The sequence below is a fragment of the Oryza sativa genome, chromosome 4 (assembly GCF_034140825.1).
Source record: "Oryza sativa Japonica Group chromosome 4, ASM3414082v1".
Taxonomy (NCBI): domain Eukaryota; kingdom Viridiplantae; phylum Streptophyta; class Magnoliopsida; order Poales; family Poaceae; genus Oryza; species Oryza sativa.
The window spans coordinates 12,732,856-12,752,919 of NC_089038.1; the positions used below are offsets into that span (position 1 = coordinate 12,732,856).

The following is a 20,064-nucleotide window of genomic DNA, read 5'->3' on the forward strand; positions in this document are numbered from 1 at the left end:
TTTCCACTGGTCTGATGTGTGTAAAATATTATATTGTTCAAGTTGATTAAGCAAACAACCTAGTACAGTTACACGCTCGTCAATGATGAAAATGCTACCATACCTACACACAACCAAGCAACAAATGTTATACTCTTGCAAAAGAGTGGTTTAGATTCTAAGGTAGTATCCAAAACTTCATTCCATCTCGAAAGCTCGATACTTCAGTTCTTCAGTTCAACCACATCTTCTTGTTCCACGATACACTTGACTTGACTTTGGCATCTTCAAGTTTCTCCAGAAAGCTTAACAACTATTCAAGTTGAAGGAGGAAGGGGAGATTGATAAAATGATTTGCAAAGAATTATGGAGAAGGAAGAAAGGGAAAATTTTCACAAATAAAGTTTTCGGAAAATTTGTCATTATGGTTTGACCATTTGGCTTATCCTACAGTCAAGATGACTCTAATACCAACTTGACACGCTCGGAAATTACTAGTAAATTTACAAGCGTGACGATTCTGGTTCGTGAATTTCTGGGTGTGACATACTATAGGGGAGGACGGCGGGAAGGCAACAACAAACGACAACGGATGAGGAGGCTCGGTGCTGGAGGGCAGGTGCTGTAGAGAGAGATGGCTTGGAGGGATGGCGGCAGCTGTGACGGATGGTGCATGAGGAGGATGGTGGCCGCCTGCCCCATCGACCTAGTCTCTGGAAGGGGGTAGGCAGCAAGGGGGCTCTCAACAGCGGGGCTGCTCTTTGCCGTTGCAGCAGAGGGGGCGGCAACGGTGGGCTCGCGGCACTGCTGCTCCTACTCCTCACTGTTGCGTAAGAGAGGAGGAGGCGACGAGGGGAGTATTTGGCCAGCTATTGGCAAGTGGCTGTGGCTAACCAAATTTAGCCAGCCGGGAGGAATATTTGTGTTGGCAACTTTTTTGACAAGTCGACAAGCACGATCGCAACACCTAAACGCCTTGCGGTGATATGGAGTCGCCAACCACCTCGATCTAGCCAAAGGGCCAAATCAAGATGGGTTTTGCAAAAAGAAAAGCTAAACCAGCTAGCGGAGCCGATTTAGAGATCAAAATCAGCCTCTAGGCCGATTTAGATTGATATGAGGATAACTACCCGTCTCGTGGGCACAACGGAAGGTTTTCAGGACAAACCTACAAAGAGGTACCGCACTCTCGTAGCGGCGGCAGACGGTTTACGGCGCAAACCGACAAAGATGGACTAAAACTAAGGTAAAATAGAAAACATAGTAAAAGAACGATTCAAATAGATTGTATTCGGGGGTTTTACAATGGACCGGCCTTGTCCCTTAAATAGGGGTTGGTCTTGCTCTCTACAGGCCCTTCTCTACATCCAACTCGGGATAGAAACCAAAGAAAACACAAAACCTGCCTTCCCGAGTAAGGAAACCCGTCACTTTCCAAACTTTAACAATTTTCCCCTATTTCGTCCATAGGTGCCAAATTTAGGTGTAAACAATTTGGTCAGCCATATAGTCTAGCTAGCTGGATGGAGATGTTGTTGAAGGCTAATTTTTTCCTTCGCTAGATAAAATTTGGCTTGGAGAGCCCCTTAGGAAATGCTCTTATAAATATTATGCACGTGCTAACTAACTTAGGCGTCAACGTCAACGTGCACGTTGATTTTCTAGTATATAGTCTGGTTGAAAACTGAGTTGGTATAGCTAGAGATAAAAATGCAAATGAGTATGACAATTTTCAATCGAAGTTGCGTGTCAATTATTTATTTTTGGGTCGGACGTTCCCGGGACAAAGGAAGAGTCAAACTGCAAATTAAGCTGGAATTTACAAAGACACGATGGTACATTTATTGAATCACACAATGGCGGGCGTACGACGACGACCGATTCATGTTGACCGACCCTGCCGGTCGTGAGGTGACCAAATTAAGAACCGATGGATTATCCGGTCCCACGAAACAGTGACTTGAGCTTCCTGATCTCCAGGTCGTCCAGCACGGTGACCTTGCTCAGGACATCGGTTGGGAGGTTGTTGGCGAAGAGCGCGAAGTCCATGATCTGCAGGCCGGGGTTGGAGCTGCTGTAGAAGGAGACCGCCATGGCCGCCGTCGCGTTGTTGCCGTCGCCGCCGCCACCGTTGTCGTTGATCTGGAAGTGCAGGAGGCCCTGCGGGAACACCATGAGGTCGCCCTTGCGGAGCGTGCTGGTGTACACCTTGTTGGATGTAGAGCTGATGAATCCGGCGGACAGGGTCCCCTCAACGACGTAGATGAGCTCGGTGCCGCTCGGGTGGGAGTGCAGCGGCACGATGCCGCCGGGGGAGAAGTCGACACGTGCGGCGGAGATGTCGAGCCCGTTCACGCCGGGAAACCTGGTTTGCACTTTCGATTTCGGTCAAAAATTTCGGTAACATTTTGAATTTTACAAAATTTTAGTACTTTTAACTAAATCTTAACAAATTTTGATCAATTTAAAAAAACTAAAAAATTCCGATGAGATAATCATTAGGATAGGGGGAGGAGCCAGGTGTCCTAATTTACGATAATTTCGAGCCGAAATTGTAATCATTTACCTAGTGGAGAAGGCCGAGGACAGGGCGATGTTGAAGGGGTTGACGGTCGGGCCGGTGGTGACTAGGCCGCGGTAGCAGAAGTCTTCGGCGGTGACGGTGGCCTCGGGCTTGCACGGGTAGCCGGCCGGCGTGTCGCCGCGGGCCAGGTCGCCGACGCAGAAGTCCTGGTTCAGGGCCAGGGAGCCGGAGGACATGATCAGGGAGAGCAAGGGCAGGAGCAGCAGCATGGCGTTGCCCATGGTTTGTGACTTGTGAGCATGCAATGCCATTGTACGCAGTGTCTAGTGTCGTACTTATAAGAGAGTGCAAAGTACCGACGGATGACCGTCTAAACCAGTACTCCCTCCGTTCTATTTTAAACGTAGTCATGAGTTTACGTATTCAATTTTGATTGTCCGTCTTATATAATTTTTTTTTAAAAAAATAAAAAATAGAAGCCATGCATAAATTACTATTCATATTTTTATCATCTAATAACAATAAAAATACTAATCATAAAAAAATTAAATAAAACGAACTATTAAAGTTGGACACGAAAACTCATGACGGCTTAAATGGGACAATGGGACAGAGATGACTACGTTTAAAATGGGATGGATGTGGTAGCTTAGTAGTCCAATTCATCACACACGTACAATTCTATATACAAATAAGTTTCATGTACTGAACTACATATTTAATCCAACTTGAAATTGATTAAGTGATCCTCTAGCTTCTTGGAGAAGTCAACAAACAGGGTAGGTAAACGACTAATCCAATTTGAAAATGATTTAGTGACGTAGTACTCTATCTTTCTCTGGCGAAGTTAACACTGCTAAAAAAACATTTTTGTAAGCCGTCGATAACTCGTATCCGCATGTGTTCTTCGAACCACCTGCGACTAAGGGATGGCGCGCAGAAATCGAGATTTTCTTGCACATGCGCATTTCCATGGAAAATATCAAATATAGACAAACCCTATAATCAGTTGTATTATATTGTATTGCATTGACTACAGAGAGAAGATAAAAACTGGTGTAAAATATATGCTAGAATAGATTTATCTCTATGATTATACCTTGTATCCATGGTTCGTGTTTGACTCTAACTCTAACTACACATATATGCACTTTTAACGATCTCCTTCTATTGTAATGGGAGCGAAGAGAACGAATATGTTTCCATGAGAATTCTATATGCAAATAAGTTTGGCAACATTTATTATAGGACATTAAAAAACGTGTAATCAGCTTGAAGACATTGCAAGAACACATATCTGTTGTGGGACATCGTAAAAAACTGGTAGTTAGCTACTGAGCACATGCAATATTATTTTATTATAACTAGAGCAAATGAAGAGAGAAATAGTCATGAAAGTATGATTTTGCCCTTATTTGCCATGTGTGTCTCGCATATAGCACTGACGTCGTGGTGGCCAAGACATGAACCAGGAGGTGGTCCACGTTGCGCTCGCCTGCAAGTGTGGTGTGTGGCAGAGCATGAGCGCCAACGTGGCCCTCGCGCTGAAGTAGCGACGAGTGTGGGAATGATGCGTAGTCCGTGCCTAGGTGTGCATACTCCCTCCCCCCCCTCCCCCACACCTGAAACACCAGAGAGTCGCCTAGCCGGCGACGGCGACTGGGGGTGCAGTTGCTATATGCGAGTAGGGCTTGGCAGGCAAGGATAAAATCATACTTTTGTAACTGTTTCTCTCTCATTTTTCTTAGATATTATAAAATAATGTCATGGGTGTCCAGCAGGCTAATTACCAGTTTTTTCGGTGTCCCACAGCATGTACGCGTTCTTGCGGTGTACCTCAGCTAATTATATATTTTTTGGATGTCTCATAGCAAATTTTGCCAATAAGCTTCATCACACATATACAATTCTATATGCATATAAGTTTGATGTACTGAACAACTTATATAATCCAACTAGAAATTTATTAAGTGATCCTCTAGATTCCTGGGGAAGTTAACAAGCTACCTTAGTGTTCCATGGAATCGTGATTGTTCCCTTCAGGGGCAGGCCCAGGATTTTAAGATTGGGTATTCGAAATGGAAAGGGGGTAAAAAAATTTTTTTACAACATGAGCACAATATTTGGTACGTATAATCAACAATATGGCGACAAAACTCGATCCGGTTTCTGAACGAACACGCTACTTAGCCCCGCAAATCGCAGCACCACGTCTCATCTGGTTATCAACCGTGCCGAAACCCGGTTAATCTCGCCGAGAAGGCTAATCCCTACATGCGAATCGAAGAACACAAGCAAGAACGAGATAGATTGCAACACAATTGCATATGAATGATTAAGCACTCGAATTTGGGGTTCCACAAACCGATCTAGCGGCGATACTATTCTTGACAGATTAATCTAAGCAAAAACCGACTTAAAACGATGACGACTACTGAACAAATATAATTAGGGATGTCCTAGGGTTGCCCTAGGGCGCACACCCCCTTGGGCTAAGTCCATGACACAATTACAAGGCCCAAAACCCAAATCAGATTCGGACTGGATGAAATACGTGGCTTATTTTGCAGATTCCCGGCAGCTCGGTAGGAATTTTAACACGGGACCAAAACCATATGAAAGTAGACTCCATAAGCTTTCTAACAAGTACTCATAGGCACCGAAAATCCTTCTAGATCAGCGGTTAGGTCCATTTGAAGTTGATGCTATCAGGAGGCCCGAATCCGAATGCAAAACGTGTAAAACTTTATCTCTTGTCTTCTATAGACCAAAAGTGACATGGTGAGATGGAAGTAGACTTGGAGAAGGTCTTAGTTTGGTCCCCAATCAACTTCTTTGATCATCCATGCATTCGTTACGCTCGGTCTCTTTTCCTTCACCAAAGCAAGTATCTCTGTAAACAAAAAAAACACACGAAACTCATTGTGTAGCAATGTTTGTTCAAATATATAACAAGTAAATCCAATATAGAACATATGCACATTTGGTTGAGTAATACATAAGATAGTCAAGGTTATATCCGAGCTAGTTGTGTCCTCATCATGAAGGACGAAAATCGGATTTGGTGTAAAGTTAAGGGACCTCAAATGAATTTATTCCACATATAAATGCAGAAAAAAAAGCCCAAGGCCTAGCGGCATAGTCTGACTCACCAGCACACAAATCCATCGGGCATGCACGTGCGCTTGTAGGGTACTTCACTAGTTTTCTCTGTTTCTCATCTCCAGTCTCGTACTTTCCTGTTGGCCATTTGGCGGCGTGGCACGGCGCATGCGAATTTACTTTCTCTGGATGATTCATATTCATGAAATGTGAAAACAATAAGTTCAAAGAGGACCTAGGTTTGTGATTTAGATTAAATTGAATCGATCAAATGAGCGTTCGTTTTCCTTGTAGGAAGATAAAAATGAAGATGATCAAGTGCATAAAGATTAGTAACGTCATTGAGAGAAATTTTCTTTAAGATTAGACATGAATGAATGATGATGCGTGCAAGCAATTTCTAAGCTACAAAAACCATCTTATAAACATAATTTCTTTTCATTGTTTGTCTTATGTAAGACATGACCTACACTATCTATTCCATACTTGGGGGTAAACTAAGATCTTTTACCCTATTTGTGTACTTGTGTGTATGAGTGACTCTGATTCGGCTCTTGAGGATTGTGTGGGCACACCCACGACAAAATACCTAGGTCCGCCACTTGGTGGTGAGATCGAGCTGCATATTGATGAGATGGATGTCGAGACACAGTGGAAGATTTATCGATCTGCAACAACTCCAACAAGAATCGACGGGCTGCAAATTGTTGAACGGTGAAAATGCTGATGTCATTGATGCTTTCTTGGCTAACAATAGTGATGATGTGCTGATGAAGTGTACAACGGTGAGGTGGTAATGGCAATAGTAATAGCAACATGCTTTGTTCTTGGCTCCTGTTAGCTCTCCAGTAATCAAATCACATATTGTTCATTGAACAGCTTGCCACACTTTTTTTCCATTAAATAGTCTCGACGTCTAGTAGTGTCTATCACAATAAACCGTCTGTCAGATAAAATAAAATCTGATCTGACAATAGAGAATGAGATGAGGGTAGTGTTATCACAATGTTGCTAGAAGCCGAGAACCATGATGTAAAAAACCACATGGAGTATTGTGGGAGCGGAAAAATAGACAAAAATGATAGAAAAATTAAGTAGACACGTCTACTCTAGTTTCTACATGATATGGCAATCTCGTACATCACCGCCGGACCCTTGTGTATTGCTTAATTTGTACGTTCAGATTGCTTGGTAGCATTCTGCATTGGTAAGTTAGCTCTTTGCTGCATAAATTGATATCGAGTTCTTCCAGAGATGGTGGGAGGCCCTCTTCTGGCAACCTTGTGATGCGAGTACAATGCCAAATCTCCAACCTCTTGAGTGAGGGAAGGCGGTGTAATCCGGCAGGAAAATCTATGAATTCGCTGCACGCAAATTTGAGCTCTTGCAGGGACGAGAGGTGCTGAAGCGCTTTCTCTTGCTCATCCAATAGTCTCTCCTCTCCGCGTCTGTGTTTTTCAAGCTCTAGGCGTTTGAGGGAGCCAAGGTACTTGAAGAACGATGTAGAAAGGATTCTGGGATCATCGATCTCTAGTCTTTCCAATCGAGGGAATAACTCATCAACCCGCCCTGGAAACCAAAGAAAAGATGGGGACAAGCTGGGGCATTTGTATACTTTCAAAAACCTGAGATTGCAGAGGGATTGCGAGACCTCTATTTTGGTGAGCTGTGAACATTCTCGAATCTCCAACTCTTCAAGTGCCGTGCAGCATTGCAACTGCAGACATTCCAAACTTGCGTTGTTCTGCACTAGTAATTTTTTGAGGCGGACGGGCTTCCCTATAAAACAGGGTAGCGCCGTTTGTAGGGAATAATCATGTACGCTCGCCTGGTCATCATTTTTGCCGTTATGCACAGAAGACAAGCTGAAATTGCGAGATTTGTCTGAACAACTGCAATGAATCTTCTTCAGAGAGGAGACGAGATTTAACGGAATTCGCAGGAGTCCGTCTTCAGCTGAGCTTATCGAAGCGTCACTTGGATGTCTTGACGAGGAAGCCTCAAGATCTAACAAAAGCTCTAGTTGACACTTTTCCTCCTCTCCCATCGATAGTCTCGTTACCGCCAGGCAATTTCTTAATGTCAATTCCTGTACGCCCTGCACATGTTGCAGTATCTGAGATAGCCACTTCCCCGTTATTCCACATTCTGTAATACTGACAAGTTCAAGAGATGGGCGGTCATTGCGATTTCCAATTCCAGCTACCATGTCTTCACGGGTAGAAGTAGGCTCTTGCGGAACATCTGAAGAGAAAAGATTTTGACACTCGTCTATCTTCAGCCTCTTCAAATGGATCAGTTGCCTGAGTCCTTCCAACGAAATATATCTCAGATTTCGGCATTGTGATATATGCAAAGTAGTTACAAACCTACTAAGGTTGTGGTAGGGCAACACTGTTTTATCCATCGCTGTCAGCTTATCAGAAAATGAGTTACTCCTAATATAAAATATTCCTTCGTTTGACCTCATCGTTGGAAGTGTTGAAATTCCATTGATGAAGAACTCTGAAACAGTAGTTGAAGGGGGAAAAGGATGAGGCACAGTGAAATCAGGACAATCATCGATGGTGAGGTTGCTGAGGTGGGGCAACCATGAGCACCCCAAGTTACGGCAGTTCTCAAACAACGGAAAGACCTTCAGAACCGGGCACCTTTTAATCTTCAGGATCCTTAAACTGGAGTTGAAGTCCACCATGGAAGTGCAAGAGCACGTATGCAAGTTTTGCATTCCAATTAAAATAATATCCTGCGGTGAACGGATTGAGAGCACCGATGCATTCTTCATCTCGATCAACACAAGCTTTCTAAGCAATGATAGCCCTTCTAAAGAAAGTGTATGCCATTCTGCACAATTTTCTAGACGAAGTGTTTGCAGATAGGTAAGTGAAGTGGAAAGCCAAGTTGGGGCTTTAGTTCCATTGTACCAAGATATCCGTAGATACTTGAGGTTGTGATGGGGTTCAAGACCTTCAAGCTCCTCACTTGCTATGTCTAGAATATGATCTAAACTAGGGGCACCATTGCTATCACTCATTTGCAATCTCTCCCCTTCTGTTTCTGAGTGCATAGAAGGTTCGGATATCATGTTACCATCGCATTCATTTTCAGAGCTCCCACCACTGTCGTATCTATTCCCGTCACTGTCATATCCATTCCGTACACCCTTCCAGAACAAATGTAGTCCCTCCAAGCAATGGTTGCTTTTCAGGCTTGCTCCACTGGCCTCTTGCTGAGTTGTAACGTTTTCAAGTCGAGACACACCCGGTTCTACGGGCTCGCTCATGCATTGAAGTTGTGTTATCTCAAAGCCAATAGAATTCTCAACCTTGAAATTTGTTAGCTTCTGAAGTGAGGCCATTTCTCCTATGCTAGCAATGGAAGAACACACTCCCTTTTGGGCAAGATGCCGCAGGCTGACAAGATTATTTATGTCATCAGGTATAAGGGGACTTCCATATGAACCAATATCTAGTACTTGAAGATGGTAGCACTTGCTCAGAGCATGGGGCAAAGCTTCGTGGGTCACTCTTTCTAAGAGAAGATGAAAAGCTCCATGGGACTCTTTGTTCTTAAATCTTAGATACCTGAGATGGGTAGTGTTCGCCAAACTGGAAAGGAAGGAATCAAGATCAGCATAAGCTGCAGTGATATGCAGCAGTCGCAAATGCTGAGCCTCCCTGAAAGCATCTTGGAAGGATTTAAAAAAATGATGGTTATATTGCCCAATTAGTACCAATGTCCTCAACTTACTCCTTGACATAACTTTCATCAAACTTTTCTCAAATTCCTCATTACGAGATAATTTTCCATTTTGATACTTGCAGTATGCAGAATTAGTTACTATCGACAAATGACGTATACTCGGTGCTAACTCTCTGCACTCTGATCCATCTATAGTTGCACATTCTGTTTGTGAAACCAGTCGTGCTAAATCATGCATAAGATCATGCATAACAAAAACTACTGATGAAGACCACCAACTTTCAGCTTGCTGAAAGAAACCCGAGTTCACCAACTCAGTTAGATATTCCCATCCTTTGTGCTCGAACTTCTCACTGGATTTTTCCACAAATCCTTGAGCAATCCATATTTTTATCAGTTGTGCTTTACTGAAAGAGTAACCCTTGGGGAAAAGAGAACAATAAGAGAAAGATTGCTGTAGCTGGTTAGGTAGATAATCATAACTGAACTTCAGCACATGCATGATGCCATCAGTATGTTTCAGGGATTGCCATTCTTTGTTCTCTATAATGTTGATCCAATGGTCTTCAGTAAGATTTCTTCGTAGTAGGGAGCCCACAGTTTTTGCTGCCAAGGGGTTGCCTTTTAGCTCCTTAATTGTTTTCCTCCCAAGATTCTCTAAATTTTGATTACTACCATGTTGATCAGTACTAAATGCATATGCTTTAAATAGTGACCATATATCACCATCTTCCAGAGCTTCTAAATTTATTGATCCTGCCGTTCCACACCTTTGAGCGACAGTCAGTATTCGAGTTGTCACAATGATCATATTACCTGTCACTTCTGATGCATTCACATGATTAGGTCTTAAAGGACCCAGTAGTTTGTTCCAACAGTCTTCTGTAGTGACATCCCAGACATCATCCAAAACAATCAGAAACTTCTTAGATTTCATGTGTTTCTCAAGATCCTGCTGAAGCATGTTAAAGTTGCTTATTCCTTGGTAACTTCGGTTGGAGACACACCCTAAAATCTCCCTTGTGATCCTAACCACATCAAATTTATCAGATACATGGACCCATATCTTGATCTCAAACTGATTTCCGATTTCCGGATCATTATAAACATGTTGGGACAGAGTGGTTTTCCCTATCCCTCCTATGCCTACAATTGGTAGGACGGTTATGTCATTGGATTTATTTCCCATGATTAGATTTTTGATGGATTCCATCTCTGCATCTCTCCCATACATTTTGGGCTCAAGAGGATAAGATGATGTTATTGCATTTGGGGCCAGGGGTGTACTCTCACACCTCTGATTTAAACTTGCATACCCACATAGCCTCATAACCCCATTTACAGCCTCTTGTAACTGATGAGTCATATGTTGGATCATGTTGGAGAGTTCACCCCTGTTCCAAGGATGCGTGCTAACTGCCTCGTGGAGTGTTGAAGTGCCATCCATCCTCATCCTTTTTCTGCCAACTGAATTACCAGGTGCATTTGGTGCACCCTCACCGGCACTGCAAAAGAATGTGATCGTGGTTCGGCAATTAGCAAAGTCAGCGATATAACACGATCTTAAGCAGATAAACGCAGACGGTTAACTCAGCGGAATTAAGAGCTACTCCCTCCGTTTCATAATGTAAGTCATTTTACCATTTCCCACATTCATATTGATGTTAATGAATCTAGATCTAGATTCATTAACATCAATATGAATATAGTAAATGCTAGAATGACTTATATTGTGGAACGGAGGAAGTACGTGCCTTATGTGGCTACGTAAACATTCTATTGAAGATTACAGAGCTTCAATTCTCCGTTTTTATATTTGACTTTTATTACCATGATCTACATCATAATGGCTGACGCGCTAAAACGCATCTACATATGCGATAACTTAAAAAGATGTTCCTTATATAGAAATAAAATTTTTAAAGCGGGTTACATCATCCTCAAATTACTCTTATCGCACCCTTTTTTTATTAGTAGTGGTCATAGTAAAATCTTTAATGCATTAGTTGACTATTAATCCATACCAAAGGGCAAATGGACTTATTATAGTTACTAGGAATGTAGCCTGTGTATACGCACGGACATGTTGTTTAATGTTGTTAGAATTTTTATTACGAATATTTATGTGTGGATGATATTTTTGAAATATTTATTTAATCTATTTTAAACGTGTATTTGTTAATAACTGGTTTGGTCGTATTACTACTAGAAACTGTATATCCTTAAATTTCTTAGAAACAAACGTGTCACAATAATGGAGTTGGTTCGTAGCTATTTGTATTATGTGTGATTCTATTTTTAAAATTTTTCGAGTTTCCGAACTTATATAACATTTTTTATTTTGTATGCCATAGATTACTTTAAGTAGCATTTTAATTTTATTATATATTTCTAAAATATATTTTCTATTAAAAATATACTTCATCCATTTTATATTATAAGACTTTCTAGCATTGCCCACATTTATATAAATGTTAATGAATCTAGACACCTATCAATCTAGACACATAGGTGTCTAGATTCATTAACATCTATATCAATGTGGGCAATAGCTAATGATACTACTTCATCTAGCCAAAGATGATTTATATTACTTATACTTCCTCTGTCACATAAATCGGAGGAGTTAAATTTTATTCTAAAACAATAGAATAATTTATATGTAACTGAGACAAAGTAATTTTTTAAAATACTAGCACGATAATCTCCAAAGTACCGTATTATATTTTTGACAGATATCTATAGTGTAATGCACGTTAGTTCAGTGTCTGGTTTCTTTTCAACACCTATTCTTTCTAACGACATGAGACACCTTTAGTAATTTGGAGAATACGTATGTACATTTAAATTAGCATTGTATATTCATCAAGTTTTTTTACACCTAAGATATGATGTGAAATTATTATCATAGCGTTAATTATTACTTGTCGGTTCCATATGTTTTGATGTATTTTGGGCTATAGACATTATCAATTTATTGATTTAAAGGAATACAACGGGATCACAAATTGGATATATAATTTTAAAATAATTTAAAAGATAGAACACTTAAAAAGCATTGATTGGACATTTTATATTATATTTGTGTAAATTTCAAGATTATTATATTTTATCTTTAAATTGAACAAAACTAGTTGGGCAGCCCGCGCAATTGCGCGGCTAGCATCAATTTAAAATCATATATTTTTACATATAATTTTATTTAAAATTTTATTCCCTTGATTCTAATAATTTTATATTTTCTTTAAAAGCCATGCTAGTCGCTACCCCTTACTCTTTTGACACTTTTTTTTTGCTTACTCGATCTACCTCTGTTTCTATTCATCCTCTTTAGAACTTTATAAATTAGGCCTTATAGTTTTTAGAGTTTATTGTCTTGTTGGGTTTCGTTTTCATAATTTTTAGAAGTATCTTTAAACATCACCAATTTACTACTCTACGGCCGTCCACTACCACCTCTCTTTATTGTCATTTGGATTTTAAAATTAGAATATAATTATTGTTTGTATTCCTTTTTTACTTTTTATAAGTCTCATCAAATCGTTAGTGGCTTCGCCACTATACTCATCTACAGCCCGCCTGCTGCCTGCCCTCCTTATTGTTGTAGAGATTTTAAAAATCCTTAATTATTACTTGTCGGTTCCATATGTTTTGATGTATTTAGGGCTATAGACATTATCAATTTATTGATTTAAAGGAATACAACGGGATCACAAATTGGATATATAATTTTAAAATAATTTAAAAGATAGAACACTTAAAAAGCATTGATTGGACATTTTATATTATATTTGTGTAAATTTCAAGATTATTATATTTTATCTTTAAATTGAACAAAATTCTATTTTTAGGACTCCCAATCTTTTTGGCTTTATTATAAGTATGTTTTCTATTGTTCCGGCAAATGATACGTAATCATCATTGTTCTTTAAATCATATGTACGTATGGAGTACTTTTTCTGGTTAATAGCTATATGTTTCTCATGTATCCGTATATACGATAATTTTTTTATTTTTAAATAATAAATCTAATATAATGGTGTAAAATAAAAAAACTAAATTGTGTTGTTTTCATTTCTACATATGTATATTTAAATTAGCGTTGCATATTTATATTTGTGATATTTGAGACCCTAAAATATGATATGAAATAAAATTAGCATCACATTAGAAATAGATATGCATATTTATTTGCGAGGAGTAGCGGTGGGCTCCTGCTCGTGTGCCATTTTTGAGCCTGGCAGACGCCACGTCACCTGATCTAAGGGCAAAATGACTATCTTGTCCTTCTTCTTAATTCATTTCTCCTCCCCTTCCTCAGTCCCTTTTACATCTTTCCTTTTCCTTGCCAGTGAGCTGCTTAGGCTCCGGCGAGCTCCCCGCCTTGTGCTCCTCCCTCCCTCACTCGACTCCCTACATCCCCAGCCCCTCCTCTATTCCTACTGCCAACGTCATCAAGGATCAGCGGGCATGGCTGTCCGGCAATGTGATGCCATTGCTGGTGCCTCACTCCATCATCGATGTCATCGTTGTCCTCTGAGCACAGAGCGTCGTCCTCCTCTCGGATCTTCTCCACTCTCCCCCGACGTCGACGGCTGCGTCAGACCCAGCCTTAGGGCTTCCCCTGCCTCATTGTTCGCTGCCCGATGCAGGAGGTGAGGGTGCACATTGGGTGGTAGAAGAGCCAGGGGCCGTTCGTCTCCTCCATAGCCATTCGGCAGCGGGACGCTCGAGGTCCTCTTCACGTCGTCCTGGCCTTGGCTTGATGGTTTGGCATTGGTGGTGATGGCATCACCAGCTCATGCGCAGGAAGAAGGTTGAAGGAGAGAGACCCCAAGCTGGAGGAAGAAGAAAGGCAAAATGGTCATTTTGCCCTCATATCTGGTGACGTAGCGCCTCACCAGCTCAAAAATGGCCAATGAGAAAGAAATCATCTCTCTCCAATGGTAAAAAAAGCAAAGTTCTTTGGAAGAGTGGCATTTGAGAACACGCCATCCGGGAAAGTGGCAAATAGTCCAAAATCCCTTGGACCGCAGCATTGCTGGGCCGCGCGCGCTTCATGGGCTATGTGCGTGAATACCCTAGCAAGCCGGCGGGGGTCCGACAAGGCCTTTTTTTTCCTTTCGATTTTTCTTTTCTTTTTTTAGAACTTTCTTTCTTTATTTCAGAATATATTTTCTTAAAGGGCTCATATCATGAAAAACTAAACCCTAATCAGATAATATTTTTATCTTGGATATAATTTTTGTTTACCCGTTCCAACGCATGGGCATTTTTTCTAGTCTAATTTTGAATTTAATTTTGTTTTAATTCTAAATTTAAATCTGTCGACGAGTGATACTCGTAGACCGGATAAGTAGAGTATTGGGGTACATTGGAACGAGGGTCTATGTAGTACGACATCAAGCAGACAAAAGACAAAGATTATACTGGTTCAGGGCCCTTATCAGGTAATAGCCCTAGTCCAGTTTATATGGAATTGATGATGATGAGAACACATTACAAAGAGAGTAGTCGAAACAGATGGTACCGACGAGATCGTAGTCGAGAGATTCGACGAGATCTCCCACTGAGTTGGCTCCGTGTACTCCGGCTTCATAAACTTCGGGAGGTGTGTTGAAGATGAGATACGATTCCCTGAACCCCTCCCAGGGGTCCCTTTTATACCGTGGATCATCTTGCCCCCCAAGAAAAGCTTGAGGATATCGGACCTGGTACAGTATAACAGAAACTCTATCCTTTCCGAGTAGGATTTTGGAAATCACTTGACCCGTAGAGATATTTTCTATAATTTGAAGTAGTTTCCATGTGACATTTACAGGAACAATCCATATACGCGAAGGTATACCTAATCGATATATCTCGTAAGTCGTAGGACATGAGGTATGCCTTATCTGTAACCCTAACAAATTCAATCCCGAGTTGGGCTTTAGAAGGACTGTTTTTTTTCAACTTTCGTTATTTCTATTCCAAATTTAAGTTATTTATAAATTGTATTTCTACTTAATTTTTTTTCTAATTTAGGAATTTATTTTATTGTTTATTTTGAATTTTAATTAAACTCGTGTTGTGTTCGATTATTATTTCAATAATATTCTTTTATTTCGAATTTTAGTCATTTCAAAATTGTATTCCTACTCAAACTCTTTTTTTTTTCCTTTTCAAATCCCAGAAAAAATATTTTGGATTTTAATTAATCACATATTATGTTCTTATATGGACTCTTTTTTCAGTATTGCTTATTTTTAATTCTTAATTCAGTTATTTATTAGATTGTATTCTTACATTGACTAAATTTTAGTTATTTAAAAATTGTATTCCTCTTAAACTCTCATTTCTTTTCCTAATATAAGAATTTATTTTATTTTTTATTTTAAATTTTAATTAAACTCGTGTTGGGTTCTAGATTGATTGTTTTTTTTCACTATTTTCTATTTCGAATTTTAGTTATTTCAAAATTATATTCCTACTAAAACTCTCTTTTTTATTTTTCTTTTCATAATTTTCTAATTTTTATTCCGAATTTTAATTAATAAAGTATTAATGCATTATTATAAGGACTCTTATTCCAATATTGCTTATGTTTAATTCCGAATTTTAATTATTATTTTTAATACTGTATTCCTACTTGAACAAAATCTTAGTCATTTATAAATTGTATTCGTACAAAAACTCGCTTTTTTATTTTTCTGATTTAGGATTTTTTTTTATTTTTTATTTTGAATTTTAGTTATTTCAAAATTTATTCCTACTTGAACTTTCTTCTTTCTTTTTCTAATTTCAGAATTTTTTCTGAAATTTAATTTATGGATTCTTATATGGATTCTTCTTCCAATATTACTTATTTTTAATTTCGAATTTCAATTGTTTTTTAGATTGTATTTCTATTTGTACTATTCTTTTCTTTTTCATAGCCAACATGGGAATTTCTAGCCTTCATAGCTATCGTGTTGTCTTTTTTTATATATATAGATAGATAGATAGATATGGGAATTTCTAGAAATCTAAAGGCAGTATGGTGTCTCTTTTTAGCTATCATTCACAGATTGGTAGTATACCTGGAAGGGTCTGGTGGCGGACCAATTGCTTCACGTTTCTTCTTACAATTGTCACTCTTCAGATGGTTGTGTAAAACTGACGTCCCTTTGTCGGAACCGCACTTGACCACCGTGTGACAGTGGATACATCTGGCCTTCACCGCCTTTCCGTTTTCCTTTTCCGTGATATCGAAGTCCTCCCAAGCCTTGGATCGTTTTTTGCCACCACTGCTACTCGCTATGCCAGCGTTGCAACTCGGTCTCGCTGCTTGCTCTACTCCATGTTCATCCGCGCATGAATCTGAACCAAGATTAAAACGTGCAACGGAAATTGGAATCAAGTGTACTACCTCTTTTCAGGTTACAAGACTTTCTAGCATTGTCCACATCTATCTATTCTATCTATTATATTATTAAAATAGCTCTAAAAGAAGACACCACGTTCGCTGTGGGGGCTAGAAATTTCCACATTAATCGAAGAAAAAGAGAAACTATTTTGATCGTTAGATTATAGCTGTTTAGATTTTTCAATGGTGCAGATTAACACATGAAAAATATTGGAGTCCAACTAGAAAACGACTACAGAAAATTGGGACCGACCTATATTCTATATAGAGTGATGGCAAGTTAATTAAACCTTTATGATTAGGATTAGGAGTCGGACATATTTGCATGGAGATCCTGTAATCAAATACAGAGTACAAATCTAACCAGTGTAGGACACGTTAACTCAAGGTAGAAATAAAAAAAAATCAAATAACCAATACAGTTGGAATAAAACAATGTAAGAATATCATTATGCATGAGCAAATGGACCAGGAACGTAACATTAGGCGTGCAAGTAGGAATACATTTTAAAAATAACTAAAATTCGGAATAAACAATAAGTAATATTGAAAGAAGATTACATATAAGAATCCAATACGATATTAATTAAAATTTAGAATAAAAATAAAATAAAACCCAAAATTAGAAAAATAAAGGACATAAGAGTTTAAGTAGGAATACAAATTAAAAATAATTGAAATTCGAAACTAAAAATAAGCAATATTAAATGAAGAGTCCATATAAGAACCTAATACAATATTAATTAGAATTCAGAATAAAATATAAAATAAAAATAACATAAGTTTAATTAAAATTTGAAATAAAAATCAAATTAAATTCTGAAAATATAAAAATAATTATAGGAGTTCAAGTATAAATATAATTTATAAATAATATAATATCGGAATAAAAAATATGAAATTTTCAATAAACACCATCCATCTATAAAACGCAACAATGACGAATAACAATAAAGAGGGAAGAAGCAACAAAGTCGTAAAGGAATTAAGTGACAGCAGTTGATGGGACATCTAAAAACTATAAACAAAACCCAAATAGAATCCCAATGGCGATCAAAAGGAGGGACGACGGATAGGCCGTTAAGTAGTACGATCACGGTGGTTGGCTGGATTTCTAGAAAGTAAAAAAATAAACCTCAATGATATTAAAGAGGGAAGACAACAAGGGTAAAAACAATAAACAAAACCACAAATAGAATCCCAATGACGGGTAACCTGTTAAGCAGCACAAACACGATGGTTAGCAGGAAAGTAAAAAAATAAACCATAATGAGAATCATGTTCGAATTTTAAAATCACAATGACAATTAAAAGGGAAGACATCGGGCGGGCCATATAGGAGTATAATGGCTAAGCTGCTGACGGTTTGGTGGGACTTCTACAAAGTTAAAAGTGAACACCGACGATCATTATATTTGAATTTTAAAACCCAAATGACGATAAAGAGAGAAGGAGACGGACGGGCATAAGTGGAGTAGAGTGGCGGCGTTTGATGGGACTTCTAAAAATTATAAAAATGAAAGCCAATGAGTTGATTAAGTCTAAAATTTATAAGGTTCTATTTTAAAGTTCAAAGGAGGACGAATAGATGCCGTAGTAGATCGAACAAGCAAATAAATGGGTGAAAAAGAGCAAGAGGTAGCGGCAAGTGTGACTTTAAAAAACTATAAAATTAGAAAAATAGAGATGATAAGGTTAGTCTTTTAAAGTCCTAATATACAAGGAAGCTATTTAACAAATTTTAAGTAAACTCATATGTAAATAATTTTGTATGGATACTATCCGCGCAATTGCGTAGGCCACCTTGCTAGTTCATATAGATGGATGTTAAAGATTCTAGGCATATGGGTAATATAAAAAATTCTTATAATATGAAACAGAGAAAGTACGTACGACGTCCTGCGTTACGAAGAAGGGAAGAACAATGTATTTTTTATGTACACGCTTTACCTCCTTGGAGCTGATGCTGGAGCCTGTAGTATTCGAGCTCGTCGACCGCGTCGTCGGCGTCGTACAGCACCTCCCTTAGACGACCGAGTGATCGGGCCAGCGGTTTGTTCGCGATCGCCCTCCCCTTGACAGCACCGACCACCACCTCCACCCTCTCGACCTCAGACCGGAGCTTTTCGGTGTCATCGGCGAGCCCGACCTGGCTAATCCACGCGCCAAACTTGTCGTTGTCCAGGTTCTCCACTATGGTATCCGCCAGCCATCCAATCGAGGACTCCAGCAAATTACCTTCTATCTCCTCCATCCGCAAATGAGAAGTTATTAGTAACTCTTAACCGATGGTCTATGGTTATAAGCAAAATACGCGAATGATATTTGGGAACGGGAGCACCGGAGCAGCCGAGAAGAGAAGAACAAACAACGACAACAAAGTACAATTACAGCCGGGGGGACTCACCGCAGCCCGCATATAAAAGCAGTACAGAAGTCAGAACTCAGAAGTCCGACATGGTTTTGGACCGAGTGAGAGACGATGACTTTGCTCTCCCCATATTCAAAAGGATAAACCTCGAGCAAGCCTTTCAAACCGCACGCATTTTAGATTTCGCGTCGTCAGATTTGCATATGTTATCATTACGCATACGACTGCAGCAATTTGACTGAGGATATAAACATTGTAATGAATGAACTTTTAGAGTTGAAATAATCCCTCCCCGACACGGCTGACTCAGAAGCTCTGCAGTACGCAAATAAAACAATTTGGAGAACCGCACGCTGAAAGCGGAAGATGGATTCTAATCCCTCAGGCCTTGTTCGGTTGCTAGGGATTAAATCCTAAGGGGAAGCAAACCAGGGAGGGATTGAGTGAATCCCCCCAATTTCACTCAAACCCTGTGGGGACTAAATCCCTTGTTTCTTCCAATCCCTCTCTTAGAAACTCTGTGTTCGTTTTGACAGGGACTATAGCAGCTATTGGCAGGGAATATAGGAGCGTATTGCTAGCTCTCTTTATGATCTGGACTTGTATTACTACTATTAGTACATTTGGTTACCACTATTTACCTAAAACCAGTAGTGCTAGTACCCTGTGACGGCAGCGTAGGAGCAAGATCAAAAGTACCATTAGTCCATTTCAGAGAAAACTAGAAAACAATATACACGCATGTTACAACTTCCTGGATCAAGAAAGTTGATGCCAATGTAGTGCCAGCCAAAATTACAGGAAATGCTTGTAATATTCCAATTATATGATATAATAAAAAGATTGTTCTGATTCCATTTAACTGCTTGAAAGGTTGTTAAAGATGGCTGAATGAACTGCATTCAGGCATTGTTGAAGATCTGACATGTCACAATGTCAACAATTACACCTGATCAAGAAATAAGCTATTTTCAGTTGGAGGCATAGTGTTATTATCCAAAA

The 20,064-nt window shown here is 39.4% G+C and overlaps 2 protein-coding genes across 2 annotated transcripts; both read right to left on the reverse strand.

Annotated features, from left to right (window-relative positions):
- Window positions 1-1,702: 1,702 nt before the first annotated feature.
- Window positions 1,703-2,840, reverse strand: LOC4335390 (germin-like protein 8-14). Its single transcript, XM_015778751.3, has 2 exons — window positions 2,546-2,840; window positions 1,703-2,344 (listed from the first exon to the last, which is right to left on the reverse strand). Exons 1-2 carry the CDS (start codon window positions 2,812-2,814, stop codon window positions 1,915-1,917), a joined length of 699 nt encoding a protein of 232 aa, XP_015634237.1. The 5' UTR covers window positions 2,815-2,840; the 3' UTR covers window positions 1,703-1,914.
- A 2,473-nt stretch (window positions 2,841-5,313) lies between these two features.
- On the reverse strand, window positions 5,314-18,945 carry LOC136356177 (putative disease resistance protein RGA4). Its single transcript, XM_066309760.1, has 6 exons — window positions 18,642-18,945; window positions 16,366-16,645; window positions 7,668-10,812; window positions 6,783-6,969; window positions 5,656-5,790; window positions 5,314-5,396 (listed from the first exon to the last, which is right to left on the reverse strand). Exons 1-6 carry the CDS (start codon window positions 18,943-18,945, stop codon window positions 5,314-5,316), a joined length of 4,134 nt encoding a protein of 1,377 aa, XP_066165857.1.
- Between the last annotated feature and the right edge of the window lie 1,119 nt (window positions 18,946-20,064).

Excerpts from the sequence above, each read along its gene's own strand:
- LOC136356177 (XM_066309760.1), bottom strand. The coding sequence starts at position 18,945 with ATGGAGGAGATAGAAGGTAATTTGCTGGAGTCCTCGATTGGATGGCTG. Across the intron at positions 10,813-16,365 it reads CCGCCACCAGACCCTTCCAG|TGCCGGTGAGGGTGCACCAA; the intron begins GTATACTACCAA and ends ATTCTTTTGCAG. Across the intron at positions 6,970-7,667 it reads CATTAAGAAATTGCCTGGCG|CGAATTCATAGATTTTCCTG; the intron begins GTAACGAGACTA and ends ATTTGCGTGCAG.
- LOC4335390 (XM_015778751.3), bottom strand. The coding sequence starts at position 2,814 with ATGGCATTGCATGCTCACAAGTCACAAACCATGGGCAACGCCATGCTG. Across the intron at positions 2,345-2,545 it reads TCCTCGGCCTTCTCCACTAG|GTTTCCCGGCGTGAACGGGC; the intron begins GTAAATGATTAC and ends AGTGCAAACCAG.